The 14,781-nt window shown below is 41.8% G+C and overlaps 1 protein-coding gene across 4 annotated transcripts in view; it reads right to left on the bottom strand.

The window, feature by feature from the left end:
• Positions 1-2,233: 2,233 nt before the first annotated feature.
• syk (spleen tyrosine kinase) overlaps positions 2,234-14,781 on the bottom strand; it is a 31,278-nt gene continuing 18,730 nt past the window's right edge. For all 4 annotated transcript variants that reach the window (XM_014145133.3, XM_014145127.3, XM_014145138.3 and 1 more), the window contains 7 exon segments: positions 14,212-14,290; positions 13,886-14,045; positions 10,886-11,095; positions 8,826-9,015; positions 7,382-7,522; positions 4,134-4,246; positions 2,234-3,175 (listed from right to left, as the gene is read on the bottom strand). In XM_014145133.3, coding sequence (XP_014000608.1) covers positions 3,100-3,175; positions 4,134-4,246; positions 7,382-7,522; positions 8,826-9,015; positions 10,886-11,095; positions 13,886-14,045; positions 14,212-14,290 — 969 coding nt within the window. In that variant the 3' untranslated portion in view covers positions 2,234-3,099.

Genomic DNA, 14,781 nt, shown 5'->3' with positions numbered 1-14,781 from the left:
GCACTGTCAACTGTGGGACCTTATATAGACAGGTGTCTTTCCAAATCATATCCAATCAATTGAAGTTACCACAGGTGGACTCCAAGTTGTACAAACATGTCAAGGGTGATCAATGGAAACAGGATGCACCTGATCTCAATTGCAAGTCTCATAGTTGCATAAGTATTCAGACCCTTTACTAAGGTATTTCTGTTATTTTTTTATTAGCAAAAATTGCAAACATTTTGCCTTGTCATTATGGGGTATTGTGTGTAGATTTCTGAGATTTGTTAACATTTTATCCATGTTATCATAACCCTGTAACATAACAAAATGTGGAAAAAGGGGTTTGAATACTTCCAGGAGGCAACTTTGTGCATTGTGCTGAACATCCTGTGACTAATGATGTCCAGCTGCTCGACAACCTGCCCACTTGACCCAATCACCTCTTCCCTTCTCTAGACTATCACTTCCCTCATCAACTCATCCCTGACCACTGGCTGCATCCCCTCAGTAAACTAACACTCGACCCCTCTGATTCCAACTACAGACCAGTATCCTTTTCTTTCCAAAACGCTTAAATGCTGTTTCTGACAATGCGCTCGCTATCTCTGAACGATATTCTTGACATTAACCAGTCAGGCTTCAAGACGGGTCACTCAACTGAGACTGCTCTTCTCTGTCACAGATGCTCCCCGCGCTGCCAATGCTGACTCGCTTTCCTCTGTTCTCATCCTCCTATTTCTATCCGCTGCCGTGAACTATCAGCTCCTCCTCCAGCCTCTCAGGGCTGAGCGTCTAAGGCTCTGCACATTCTTGGATTGCATCCTACCTGGCAGGCCGCTCCTATCAGGTGACTTGGAGAGGATCTCTGTCTGCACCACGTGCTCTCACTACTGGTGTCCCCCAGGGCATGGTTCTAGGCCCTCTCCCCTTTTCTCCATCATATCTACAGTCTCTCCTATCATTGCTATGCGGATGACACTCAACTACTTTTGTCATTCCCCCTTCTGACACCCAGGTGGCGACACGCATCTCTGCGTGCCTGCCAGATATCTCAGATTGGATGTTGGCCCACTAATTCAAGCTCAATCGCAACATGGAGCTGCTCTGACTCCCGGGGAAGGCCTGCCCACTCCAACACCTCTCCATCACAGTCGACAACACTGTGTCCCCTTCACAGAGTGCAAAGAACCTTGTCGTGACCCTGGACAATACCCTATCATTCTCTGCAAACATCAAAACAGTGACTCGCTCCTGCAGGTTCATTCTGTGCAACATTTGTAGAGTACAACCTTTTCTCACACAGGAAGAGACGCCGGTCTTAATCCAGGCACTTGTCATATCCCGTCTGGACTACTGCCGCTAGAGGGAGCTGTAACGTCAATGGTGGGCGTTAGTGGGATTGTGAGATTTTGGATGCTTCTTCAATCTTGGAGAAGGCCGTGTACTGAACATGAACTTTTCTCAGTGTCATCATGTTCCATGTTAATTCAGGTATGTAATGTCCAATATGATTCTCAAAATATTGACATAACATGGTTAACTACAGTCTGTGAGTTTGATGTTTGAAGGGGAGTTTTAACCGAGTGAAAAACCTCTGCAACTTATCCAGACCACCGCAGCCCATCTGGCATTCAACCTTCCCAAGTTCTCCCATGTCACCCCGCTCCTCCGTACACTCCATTGCCTGCAGGACGACGCTCGCATCCACTACAAGACCATGGTGCTTGCCTATGGAGCAACTTAAATAAGATATCTGTGTTATCTCCCCCCAAAATACAAATGAAATGCGTTTGTCTTTACCTACTAGCACTGACTTCTTTATTGAGGAAAAATTTACTTACTTTGACATGTAGTTGTCTCACCTTGCTATCTTAAGATGAATACACTAACTGTAAATTGCTCTGGATAAGAGCATCTGCTAAACGACTAACATGTAAATGTATTGTTAGCATAGCTATGCTTTAGCCATCAAAAGGGGTTTAAACCCATTCAGCTGAACTCATTCCTGTGTGGACAGAGCAGTCAGGTTGAACCTAACACATGTAAAACCAACAAAGTTACCTGTTTTAGTGGGATTGTTCTAAGGTAAGTGACAAACGTGCAATAGAGCCTCTATTTCTATGATGGCTGATGTACAGTAAAACTCCAGCCCACATGTTGCAGGTGGTCCCATAACACCATTCTACAGTATATGACAATATATTTTAGAATTTAATTGCCATGTATAAAACAAGTACAGCAATGCATATTAATAGAGCAGTGCTTTTTATTTTGTTCAGTCAGTGAATGTATTTAACCAGAATGTGATAATTTACATCAGATATATCTTCACCTGTTGGATTATACAATATGTGCCAGGATGAAGACAACAGAACATCCTGAGGAAAATGTGGAAGCATTTTGATAACTCCAGTAGAATCATGGAAAAAAAAATATCAAAAAATGTCAAAAGAAATACAATCACCTGACTCCTTGTTTTATTGTAAATTCAATATTGATTGAGAAGAAAAAAAGAATTCCAGTCAATTAAACAGAACCAAAAAAATCTTCAAAGCTCTTCTATGTCCTGGCACCCCCATTGTGGAACCAGCATCCTCCTGAAGCTAGGACAGCAAGAGTTCCTGCCCAACTTCCTGAAAACCCATCTCTTCAAAGAGTACCTTAAATAATCACACAACATCCTCCCACCCACCACAATAGCTTTTCCCCCTTACAAGCTCTGACTTTGCTGATAGCTACTTTATTAATGAAAAATTAACTTACTATGACAGTGATAGCTATGTGGGACAACTACATGTCTTAAGATATGTAAGTCGCTCTGGATAAGAACGTCTGCTAAATAACTAAAATGTGTTTCAATCAAGTGCTTTTAAATATATTTTTCTTTACTTTCCAACATTGTTTAAAACTGATATTTGTAATCAATTTACAATATGTTCAATCTTTAAATCTATACTGATCAGGTTTCTCGGTTTTCATAACACTTTTTAATGAGAGGAACTCCCAAGAACCCACCGGTGCCAGGAGCACAACACTAGCACCCCACAGCAGACAGAATCTCCTGAGGTCCAGAGTGCTCTATACACTCCACTGGTTGCTGATTGAGGTGACCGATCATTGTGACGATATGTCATAGTAGTAATCCCTCAGTCTCGGCTCAACAACCGCAAATCCAGGCCTTTCATCCGCCCTGTAGGAGATAAACAAACGATAAGTACACAGTATAGTGTACTATACCAGAGCCATAGCATCAACAAGATGCCAGATAAGCAACAATAATATCCAGATAGTCATTTCCACTTTTGCCTCAGAACAGTGGTGTAAATTACATAAGTAGTATTTAAAAGTATTTATACTTAAGTTGTTTTGGTATCTGTACTTTACTATTTATATTTTTGACAACTTTAGACTTTTACTCCACTATATTCTTAAAGAAAATAATGTACTTTTTACTCCATAGACTTTCCCTGATACCCAAAAGTAATCATTACATTTAGAATGCTAAAGCAGGACAGAATTATGGCACCTGTCAATATAACACTTTGTCATCCCTACTGCCTCTGATCTGGCAGACTCAAGTAACACAAATTCTGTGTTTGTAAATGATGTCTGTGTTGGAGTGTGCCCCTGTCTGTCCGTGATTAAAAATAATACACAAATTGTCTGGTTTGCTTAATATAAGGAATTTGATGTATAGCTTTTACTTTGTATGAAAATGATGTACTTTTTCTACCACTGAACTTACGTACAATTAAAACCAGATACTTTTACTCAAGTAGTATTTTACTTGGTAACTTTCACTTTTACTTGAGTCATTTTCTGTTAAGGTATCTTTGTTTTTACTTAAGTATGACAATTGAGTAGTTTTTCCCACCACTGCCTCAGAACACAATATTGCTTGTAAGTTATGGGATAGTTCTGCTATCTCCCTTTCTCCATTGTCCTACTGTATGGAAACTGTAACAAGGTTTTGGATTATATTTTCTTCCCACAGACAGGCTACAGTTTCTTCTAAAACCCTGTTCTAAGGTCAGTGTTAGATTTGACGACTTAACTACTGAACCAGGGTCAGATATTATTCATACTCCTCATAGTTACAATTCCCTTCTGATTCTAGATCTGTAAGTCGGGCTCCCTTCCTCACTCACTTGTATGTCCAGCACTTCTTCATGAGGTCATACATCTCCGGGGGACAGTTGGGGGGGATTTCCATGCGCTCACCATTCTCGATCATCTGGATCACCTCATTTCCTTTCATGCCCTGGGGGGAACAAAGGGTGACATGATGACACCACTCACACACTGATGGCATACCAGACAGAGGCAGTCCCAAATGGCCCCCTTTTTCCCTACGTAGTGCACTACTTTTGACCATGTCTCTAGTTTAAAAGTAGTGCACTACTTTTGACCAGGGCTCTAGTTTAAAAGTAGTGCACTACTTTTGACCAGGGCTCTAGTTTAAAAGTAGTGCACTACTTTTGCCCACGGCTGTAGTTTAAAAGTAGTGCACTATGTAGTGAATAGGGGGCAATTTTGAGACACTTTGACTGACTGCTACTACACAACAGGGGACTCAGACTATTAGATAAGCCATCACTTAATGTGTCATTATGTCAAATAAAGGCCAAATGATGTGTTGTTTTCCCTGTATACACTGAGTGTACAAAACATTAAGAACACCTTCTTAATATTGAGTTGCAGAACAGCCTGAATTCATCGGGACATGGACTCTACAAAGCGTTGAAAGCTTTCCAAAGGGATACTGGCCCATGTTGACTCCAACACTGTTGTGTCAACTTAGCTGGATGTCCTTTGGGTGGATGACCATTCTTGATACACACAGGAAACTGTTGAGCATGAAAAACCCAGCAGTGTTGCAATTCTTGATACAAACCGGTGCGTCACCATTACCATACCCCGTTCAAAGCCACGTGCCCATTCACCCTCTGACTGGCACACATACACAATCCATCTCTCAATTGTCTCAAGGCGTAACAATCTTTCTTTAACCTGATATGGATAGGGGGCAGTATTTTCAGGGCCGGATGAAAAAACATACCCGATTTAAACAGGTTACTACTCTTGCCCAGAAACGAGAATATGCATATTATTAGTAGATTTGGATAGAAAACACTGAAGTTTCTAAAACTGTTTGAATGGTGTCTGTGAGTAACAGAACTCATATGGCAGGCAAAAACCTGAGAAAAAGTCAACCAGGAAGTGTAGGATCTGAGAAATGTAGTTCTTCTTTCTAGTCCCTTTCGAAACTACACTATCTGTGCTGTTACGTTGCACTTTCTAAGGCTTCCATTGGCTGTCTAAAGCCTTCAGAAAGTGTATTGAGCCTTCTCCTGTCTCTGGGCAGAGTATAGTAGCTCAGTTACTGAGTGGTCTGCCTGAGGACAAAGAGGTTGGATATGCGCGTTCCCGCGAGCACGCTGTTTTTTCTTTTCCTCTTTGAATGAATACACTATTGTCCGGTTGGAATATTATTGCAATTTTCCGTTAAAAATACCATAAAAATTGATTTTAAACAGCGTTTGACATGCTTCTAAGTACGTTAATGGAACATTTTTACTTTTTGTGTCTCGAATTGCGCTCACGCGTTACCCTTTGGATTGTGACCTGAACGCACGAACAAAACGGAGGTATTTGGACATAACTATGGATTATTTGGAACAAAAACAACATTTCTTGTGGAAGTAGCAGTCCTGGGAGTGCATTCTGACGAAGATCAGCAAAGGTAATACAATATTTCTAATACTAATTCTGAGTTTAGGTTGCCCCGAACTTGGCAGGTGTCTGAATAGCTCGCCGTGATGGCGAGCTATGTACTCAGAATATTGAAAAATGTGTTTCGCCGAAAAGCTATTTTAAAATCTGACACAGCGATTGCATAAAGGAGTTCTGTATCTATAATTCTTAAAATAATTATGTATTTTGTCAATGTTTATGATGAGTATTTTTGTAAATTCACCTGAAGTTTTTGGTGGGAATACATTTTCTGAACATCATGCGCCAATGTAAAAAGCTGTTTTTGGATTTAAATATGAACTTGATTGAACAAAACATATACATGTATTGTATAACAATGTCCTAGGAGTGTCATCTGATGAAGATCATCAAAGGTTAGTGCTTCATTTAGCTGTGTTTTGGGTTTTATTGACATATATGCTTGCTTGGAAAATGGCTGTGTGGTTATTTTGGTCTATGTACTCTCCTAACATAATCTAATGTTTTGCTTTCGCTCTAAAGCCTTTTTGAAATCGGACAACGTGGTTGGATTCAGGAGAGGTTTATCTTTCAAATGGTGTAAAATAGTCGTATGTTTGAGAATTGAATTGTGGTATTTTAGTTATTTTTGTATTTTGCGCTATGCGATCCCATTGGCTGTTGGCTAGGGGTTCCGCTGGCGGAACCCGCTAGTGGAACGCCTAGATGTAAGAGGTTGCCTCCTCCCCTTCATCTACACTGATTGAAGTGGATTTAACAAGTGAAATCAATGAGGGATCATAGCTTTCACCTGGATTCACCTGGTCAATCTATGTCATGGAAAGAGCAGTTCTTAATGTTTTGTACACTCAGTATAAAAATTGAATTATTTCATCCTAGACCTGGAGACTCACAAGGGGGGCAGGCTTTTGTTCCAACACAGTAGGTCTACTAGCATGCCTGCCTCTACTAATCTGGGGTTAGACGACAGTAGGTCTACTAGCATGTCTGCCTCTACTAATCTGGGGTTAGATGACAGTAGGTCTACTAACATGCCTGCCTCTACTAATCTGGGGTTAGACGACAGTAGGTCTACTAGCATGTCTGCCTCTACTAATCTGGGGTTAGACGATAGTAGGTCTACTAACATGCCTGCCTCTACTAATCTGGGGTTAGACGACAGTAGGTCTACTAACATGCCTGCCTCTACTAATCTGGGGTTAGATGACAGTAGGTCTACTAACATGCCTGCCTCTACTAATCTGGGGTTAGACGACAGTAGGTCTACTAGCATGCCTGCCTCTACTAATCTGGGGTTAGACGACAGTAGGTCTACTAGCATGCCTGCCTCTACTAATCTGGGGTTAGACGACAGTAGGTCTACTAGCATGCCTGCCTCTACTAATCTGGGGTTAGACGACAGTAGGTCTACTAGCATGTCTGCCTCTACTAATCTGGGGTTAGATGACAGTAGGTCTACTAACATGCCTGCCTCTACTAATCTGGGGTTAGATGATTGTCAAAGCATGATTATAAAATAACCCTTTATGAAAATGATTTAAATATCAAAGTAACAACCAATGTACTGTACTGTACTTTGTATGGTGACATAATGTACCTTGTATGGGGACGTACTGTACCTTGTATGGGGACGTAATGTGTCTTGTATGGGGACATACTTTACCTTGTATGGTTTCATCCCTAGCGTGTACGCCTCCCACATCAGGACCCCAAAGCTCCACACGTCACTCTTACAGGAGAACTTGAAATAGTTCATACACTCTGGGGCGTACCATTTCACTGGCCACTTCCCATGGCCTTTTGCCTAGAGAGCAGGGTCGAATCAAACATCAGGGAATGGATTAATCCTAACCCTAGAGAGCAGGGTCGAATCAAACATCAGGGAATGGATTAATCCTAACCCTAGAGAGCAGGGTCAACACAAACATCAGGGAATGGATTAATCCTAACCCTAGAGAGCAGGGTCGAATCAAACACCAGGGAATGGATTAATCCTAACCCTAGAGAGCAGGGTCAACACAAACACCAGGGAATGGATTAATCCTAACCCTAGAGAGCAGGGTCAACACAAACACCAGGGAATGGATTAATCCTAACCCTAGAGAGCAGGGTCAACGCAAACACCAGGGAATGGATTAATCCTAACCCTAGAGAGCAGGGTCAACACAAACACCAGGGAATGGATTAATCCTAACCCTAGAGAGCAGGGTCAACACAAACACCAGGGAATGGATTAATCCTAACCCTAGAGAGCAGGGTCAACACAAACACCAGGGAATGGATTAATCCTAACCCTAGAGAGCAGGGTCAACACAAACACCAGGGAATGGATTAATCCTAACCCTAGAGAGCAGGGTCAACACAAACACCAGGGAATGGATTAATCCTAACCCTAGAGAGCAGGGTCAACACAAACACCAGGGAATGGATTAATCCTAACCCTAGAGATCAGGGTCAACACAAACACCAGGGAATGGATTAATCCTAACCCTAGAGAGCAGGGTCAACACAAACACCAGGGAATGGATTAATCCTAACCCTAGAGAGCAGGGTCAACACAAACACCAGGGAATGGATTAATCCTAACCCTAGAGAGCAGGGTCAAAACAAACATCAGGGAATGGATTTCAGTTTCCCCTTCTCACTCAGACCACTGCCTGGCAGTCCTAACTAAATTCTTGCTTGAGAAATTGCTCTTTGCTAAGAAGCTATTTTTGTTTGTTATTTTTGACAATTTTGAATAAAAATCACAGTAAGGTATCTACTTGTTACTCAGAAATTATTTTATATTGAAATTACTGTAGAACTGTTCACCCTACTGTCATTGTGGACAGAGTCTCTCTTGAAAAATTCTTTTATCTGGATAAATAAAGGTTCAGTAGAGTTTTCCTAGAGTTCACTAAGGTCAAAACACAATTGATGTGCTAATAATTTCCTCTTTTAGGATAACTTTTTAGGAGTTCCAAACTCCTTTCATTCTGTATTTGATCGATCTGACAGGACAATTAGAAGTAAAATCGGGGATAGACTTTAGAAGATGAGGCACAGACAGTCTGAACTTCGCCAGGGGGTAAGTGCACAACAATAATTATATCTGAATTGAATACCTTATAGTAGTTCTCCTCCTCTGTGAGAGCCTTGGACAGACCAAAGTCGCTGATCTTGGCATAGTGCTGGGTGACCAGCAGCACGTTCCTGGCTGCAAGGTCCCTGTGCACAAAGTTGTGCTCCTCCAGGTACTTCATGCCCATAGAAACCTGGTGCACCAGCTCTGTGATGTTCTTAATGGAGATCTGTCTGTGGACAGGAACAATGGCTGTAAGTGACACTGAACACTGCATTATACTGTATCTCAGGTGTAAAACTCCAGTCCTCGAGGACTGAGTGTCTGCAGGTTTTCGCTCCTCCCTTCTACTTGATTGATCAATTAAGGTCCCTGATGAGTTAGGAACTCCCCTCACCTGGTTGTCTAGGTATTAATTGATGAGTTAGGAACTCCCCTCACCTGGTTGTCTAGGTCTTAATTGATGAGTTAGGAACTCCCCTCACCTGGTTGTCTAGGTCTTAATTGATGAGTTAGGAACTCCCCTCACCTGGTTGTCTAGGTCTTAATTGATGAGTTAGGAACTCCCCTCACCTGGTTGTCTAGGTCTTAATTGATGAGTTAGGAACTCCCCTCACCTGGTTGTCTAGGTCTTAATTGATGAGTTAGGAACTCCCCTCACCTGGTTGTCTAGGTCTTAATTGATGAGTTAGGAACTCCCCTCACCTGGTTGTCTAGGTCTTAATTGATGAGTTAGGAACTCCCCTCACCTGGTTGTCTAGGTCTTAATTGATGAGTTAGGAACTCCCCTCACCTGGTTGTCTAGGTCTTAATTGATGAGTTAGGAACTCCCCTCACCTGGTTGTCTAGGTCTTAATTGATGAGTTAGGAACTCCCCTCACCTGGTTGTCTAGGTCTTAATTGATGAGTTAGGAACTCCCCTCACCAATCAGCCCAGAACTACACGGGAGGATCTTGTCAATGATCTCAAGGCAGCTGGGACCATAGTCACCAAGAAAACAATTGGTAACACACTTCGCCGTGAAGGACTGAAATCATGCAGCGCCTGCAAGGTCCCCCTGCTCAAGAAAGCACATATACATGCCCGTCTGAAGTTTGCCAATGAACATCTGAATGATTCAGAGGACAACTGGGTGAAAGTGTTGTGGTCAGATGAGACCAAAATGGAGCTCTTTGGCATCAACTCAACTCGCCGTGTTGGAGGAGGAGGAATGCTGCCTATGACCCCAAGAACACCATCCCCACCGTCAAACATGGAGGTGGAAAGAGAACCTCCTTCCCTCAGCCAGGGCATTGAAAATGGGTCGTGGATGGGTATTCCAGCATGACAATGACCCAAAACACACAGCCAATGCAACAAAGGAGTGGCTCAAGAAGAAGCACATTAAGGTCCTGGAGTGGCCTAGCCAGTCTCCAGACCTTAATCCCATAGAAAATCTGTGGAGGGAGCTGAAGGTTTGAGTTGCCAAACGTCAGCCTCGAAACTTTAATGACTTGGAGAAGATCTGCAAAGAGGAGTGGGACAAAATCCTTCCTGAGATGTGTGCAAACCTGGTGGCCAACTACAAGAAACGTCTGACCTCTGTGATTGCCAACAAGGGTTTTGCCACCAAGTACTAAGTCATGTTTTGCAGAGGGGTCAAATACTTATTTCCCTCATTAAAATGCAAATCATTTTATAACATTTTTTACATGTGTTTATCTGGATTTTTTTGTTGTTATTCTGTCTCTCACTGTTCAAATAAACCTACCATTAAAATTATAGACTGATCATTTCTTTATCAGTGGGCAAACGTACAAAATCAGCAGGGGATCAAATACTTTTTTCCCTCACTGTACGTGGCTCTGTTGAACAGCCTGACCATGCACCTCCCAAAAATTCTGCGTAGGCGGCTGCCATTCAACTACTTAAATGTGATGACGGATAAATAGCTTGAGCCGCGGTGAGAACTCGAAAAGTATGAATGCCAACAGACAAATATTCTAGAACAAATTCGGTTTGGATGTTTTAAAACGCAGGTTCGGGATTTGGCCTTACACCATAATTGTCAGACTGATGGAAGTACAGTACTACCGAAGAGTGAGACTGACTGGGGAACTTACTTGTGCCTCTGGAGGTACTTGTGGAGCGGCCCCAGTTCAGCCAGCTCCATGACCAGCATGAGGCTCTCGGCCTCGCAGATTCCGATCATGCGGACGATGTAGGGGTTGTCCAGCTGCTGCATGACGTTGGCTTCCCGCAGCATCTCCTCCTTCACTGCTGGGTTGTTGTCGTCATTCTTCAGGATCTTCACTGCCACCGGCTTCTCTGTCCTGGGGAGATGGAGAGATGACATCACTGCTTAGTGCAAAGCTAATGGCCAGCATATTTTTTATGATGATGTTGACGTGATGTTTTTGAGAATGTGCACTTTACTTACCTTCTTTGTAACTTTGTACTATTGTTGCTGCTAATGTTGATAATCAGTATTGGAATATTTACAGTATTTTGATGGCTGCCATGCCTGAAGCACTAGCATTGTATGCAGTACCTTTGTGTGTAGTACCTCACTATCATTGTGATTCATGTATTTTTTTTTAAATATGTTTTTTTACATCTCATGTGCTCCTTGATGCAAAACCAATTTCCCTCTGGGATAAAAAAGTTGAAACTTGAATTTGAAGCCAGCTACTTTATAGCTAACTGAAATGCTGTTACATACAAGTTTAGCAGTTATAGTTGTATTTTTTTTCTTTACCTTTATTTTGACAGGGAGGGATACTATTAGTGACATCAATAATTTCAGGTTATTTACCCAATGTGTGAGGCTAGCTAGTTGTCTGAACTCTGCTGCAGCATCCTAGCTAGCAGTGTTGTAGGCCAGTCTACAGTCGTTCTCAAGACCACAAATTGAGTGTCTTGGTCTTGTCTTGGTGTCGGATACATATTTACCTGGTCTTAACTCGGCCTGGAACAATGAGGACTCATTATTTTCCGAGACCAGCCAAAACCAGCGGAGTCAGTCAGAGCATAAAATTGCTTCGCCTGGCCAAATACCCACACTCCTTTGATGATAAATTAATATCTTATTGCCTATTGAAACCTTGGCTTCCTACTTTACTGGTTACATTACTGTCCTTTTCTTTAATTGAAAAATATTCTCAAACTTGTCGCTCTCGTCAGAATTTCCTTGATTTGCTGTTGGGGAAATTGTTTGAAAGTTGGGTGCTCACTATTCGTAAGGGGAGACTGGAGGAAGTTGTAACATATACAGTACCAGTGAAAGGTTTGGACACACCTACTCATTCAATGGGTTTTCTTCATTTAAAAAAATATATTTTCTACAAAGTAGCCACCCTTTGCCTTGATGACAGCTTTGCACACTCTTGGCATTCTCTCAACCAGTTTCATGAGGTAGTCACCTGGAATGCATTTCAATTAACAGGTGTGCCTTGTTAAAAGTACATTTGTGACATTTCTTTCCTTCTTAATGCATTTGAGCCAATCAGTTGTGTTGTGACAAGGTAGGGGTGGTATACAGAAAATAGCCCTATTTGGTAAAAGACCAAGTCCATATTATGGCAAGACCAACTCAAATAAGCAAAGAGAAATGACAGTCCATAATTTCTTTAAGACATGAAGGTCAGTCAATCCAGACATTTTCAAGAACTTTGAACGTTTCTTCAAGTGCAGTTGTAAAAACCATCAAGCTCTATGATGAAACTGGCTCTCATGAGGAACGTCACAAGAAAGAAAGACCCAAAGTTACCTCTGCTGCAGAGGATAAGTTCATTAGAGTTACCAGCCTCAGACAAAAACAGACACATCTCAACATCAACTGTTCAGATGAGACTTCGTGAATCAGGCCTTCATGGTCGAATTGCTGCAAAGAAACCACTACTAAAGGACACCAATAAGAAGTAGAGACTTGCTTGGGCCAAGAAACACGAGCAATGGACATTAGACCGGTGGAAATCTGTCCTTTGGTCTGATGAGTCCAAATTGCCTACGCAGAGTAGGTGAACAGATGATCTCGGCATGTATGGTTCCCACCGTGAAGCATGGAGGAGGTGGTGTGGGGGTGCTTTGCTAGTGACACTGTCTGTGATTTATTTAGAATTCAAGGCACACTTAACCAGCATGGATACCACAGCATTCTGCAGCGATACGCCATCCCATCTGATTTGCGCTTAGTGGGTCTATCATTTGTTTTTCAACAGGACAATGACCCAACACACCTCCAGACTGTGTAAGGGCTATTTGACCAAGAAGGAGAGTTATGGAGTGCTGCATCAGATGACCTGGCCCCCTCAATCACCCGACCTCAACCCAATTGAGATGGTTTGGGATTAGTTGGACCGCAGAGTGAAGGAAAAGCAGCCAACAAGTGCTCAGCATATGTGGGAACTCCTTCAAGACTGTTGGAAAAGCATTCCAGGTGAAGCTGGTTGAGAGAATGCCAAGTGTGTGAAAAGCTGTCATCAAGGCAAAGGATGGCTACTTTGAAGAATCTCAAATATAAAATATATTTTGATTGGTTACTACATGATTCCATATATGTTATTTCATAGTTTTGTTGTCTTCACTATTATTCTAAAATAAAGAAAAACCCTTGAATGAGTAAGTGCGTCCAAACTTTTGACTGGTACTGTGTATACTATATATATATTTTTTAAATCTATTATAAACCTGTTTGTGTTAGTGATAACTGTTTCTGTAATTGCCCTCATCATACATGTATTTCACCATTCTTAATGTCAAAAGAATACATATGTTGTTCTGAAATATGAACACAGAAAAACGGGTCATTTTAAACTCTTATTAATGTTAAATTAGCTACCAGATGCTTATGCAGCAGAGGTCAGCTAACCGTATCTAGCTTAGCCTTATGCAGTTACATCACCTGCATGAAGACATGATATACTTGTTGTCACTGAACTATGACAGCTGGTTTAATGGTATCGGCGGGTTGACAGTGGTGTCTATTCTAACTATGGCAAATATTATGAATCATAGTCATATTAGGTTGTATTTGTATTGGACTATCCCTTACATTTGTTTTAAGAATATGTAATTGGAAACAGCTATTCATATTTTCCTTTTAAGCTGTGAAGGTTACGTACTTCCTCATTTTGTAGATGCCCTTCATGACTGTCCCAAAGTTCCCAGAGCCCAACTCTCCATCTTCCAGGAAGAGCTGTTTGCGGTCCACAGTGGAGGTCCTCAGCTCGTCTGGGTCAGCGTAAGGACTCTCGTACACCTCTGTGTCCATTGGCATGGACTCTGAGACAGGACACACACCCCATACAGTGTGATAACATCAATTTCGATTCAATTCAATACAACTTTGGGCTGCAGCAGTACATCAAAATATATATCTCACGAATACAAGAGTGGGCCACTCCAAACAGGATTTGTCTCAAAAGTTATGACCACTCGCATCACTCACCTTTGCTGACCATATTTGGAGCCCTGGTGTCATAAGGGTTGAGATTATCTGTGGTTTTGCTGTGAGAGGCACCTCTGCCCTATTACAGGATACAATAAGAGAGGGGTCAAGGTACAAATAATATCGATGGTACATAGATAATTTGGAGAGAGCACTGCCGGAATGTAACCTGAAATGGTTTGATTGGTTGGTTGATTGACACACAGAAGCATAAACGCCCCTTGACCTTTTCAAGCAGCACACCAATCTCTGTCTCCTTCATGGAACACTTATTACAGTGATCAAAATACACCACTGTCGATGTGGTTGACATTTGTGTGTTTTTTTAAATGGGAGCTTCACATAGTTTGGTATGTTGTTTGTCACCTTCAGAATACTTTGAATACCTTTTCTATTGGTTGTGCATGAAAGACATATATTTTTTTTCTTCTCCAAATTCACACATCTCACTGTAGATGATGTCATCAGGTGATTGATTAAAGGTGAAAGGTGGGGTGGGTCACCGGAGATTACTATCGAGTAAAAATACAAACAATTTTCTCTCATTTCAATGTGGTTTGCCAAATGGAG

Source organism: Salmo salar, chromosome 01 (assembly GCF_965601325.2).
Source record: "Salmo salar chromosome 01, fSalSal1, whole genome shotgun sequence".
NCBI lineage: Eukaryota > Metazoa > Chordata > Actinopteri > Salmoniformes > Salmonidae > Salmo > Salmo salar.
Note: the sequence above shows the minus strand (reverse complement) of the source record. Positions and strands in the feature narration are given on the sequence as shown.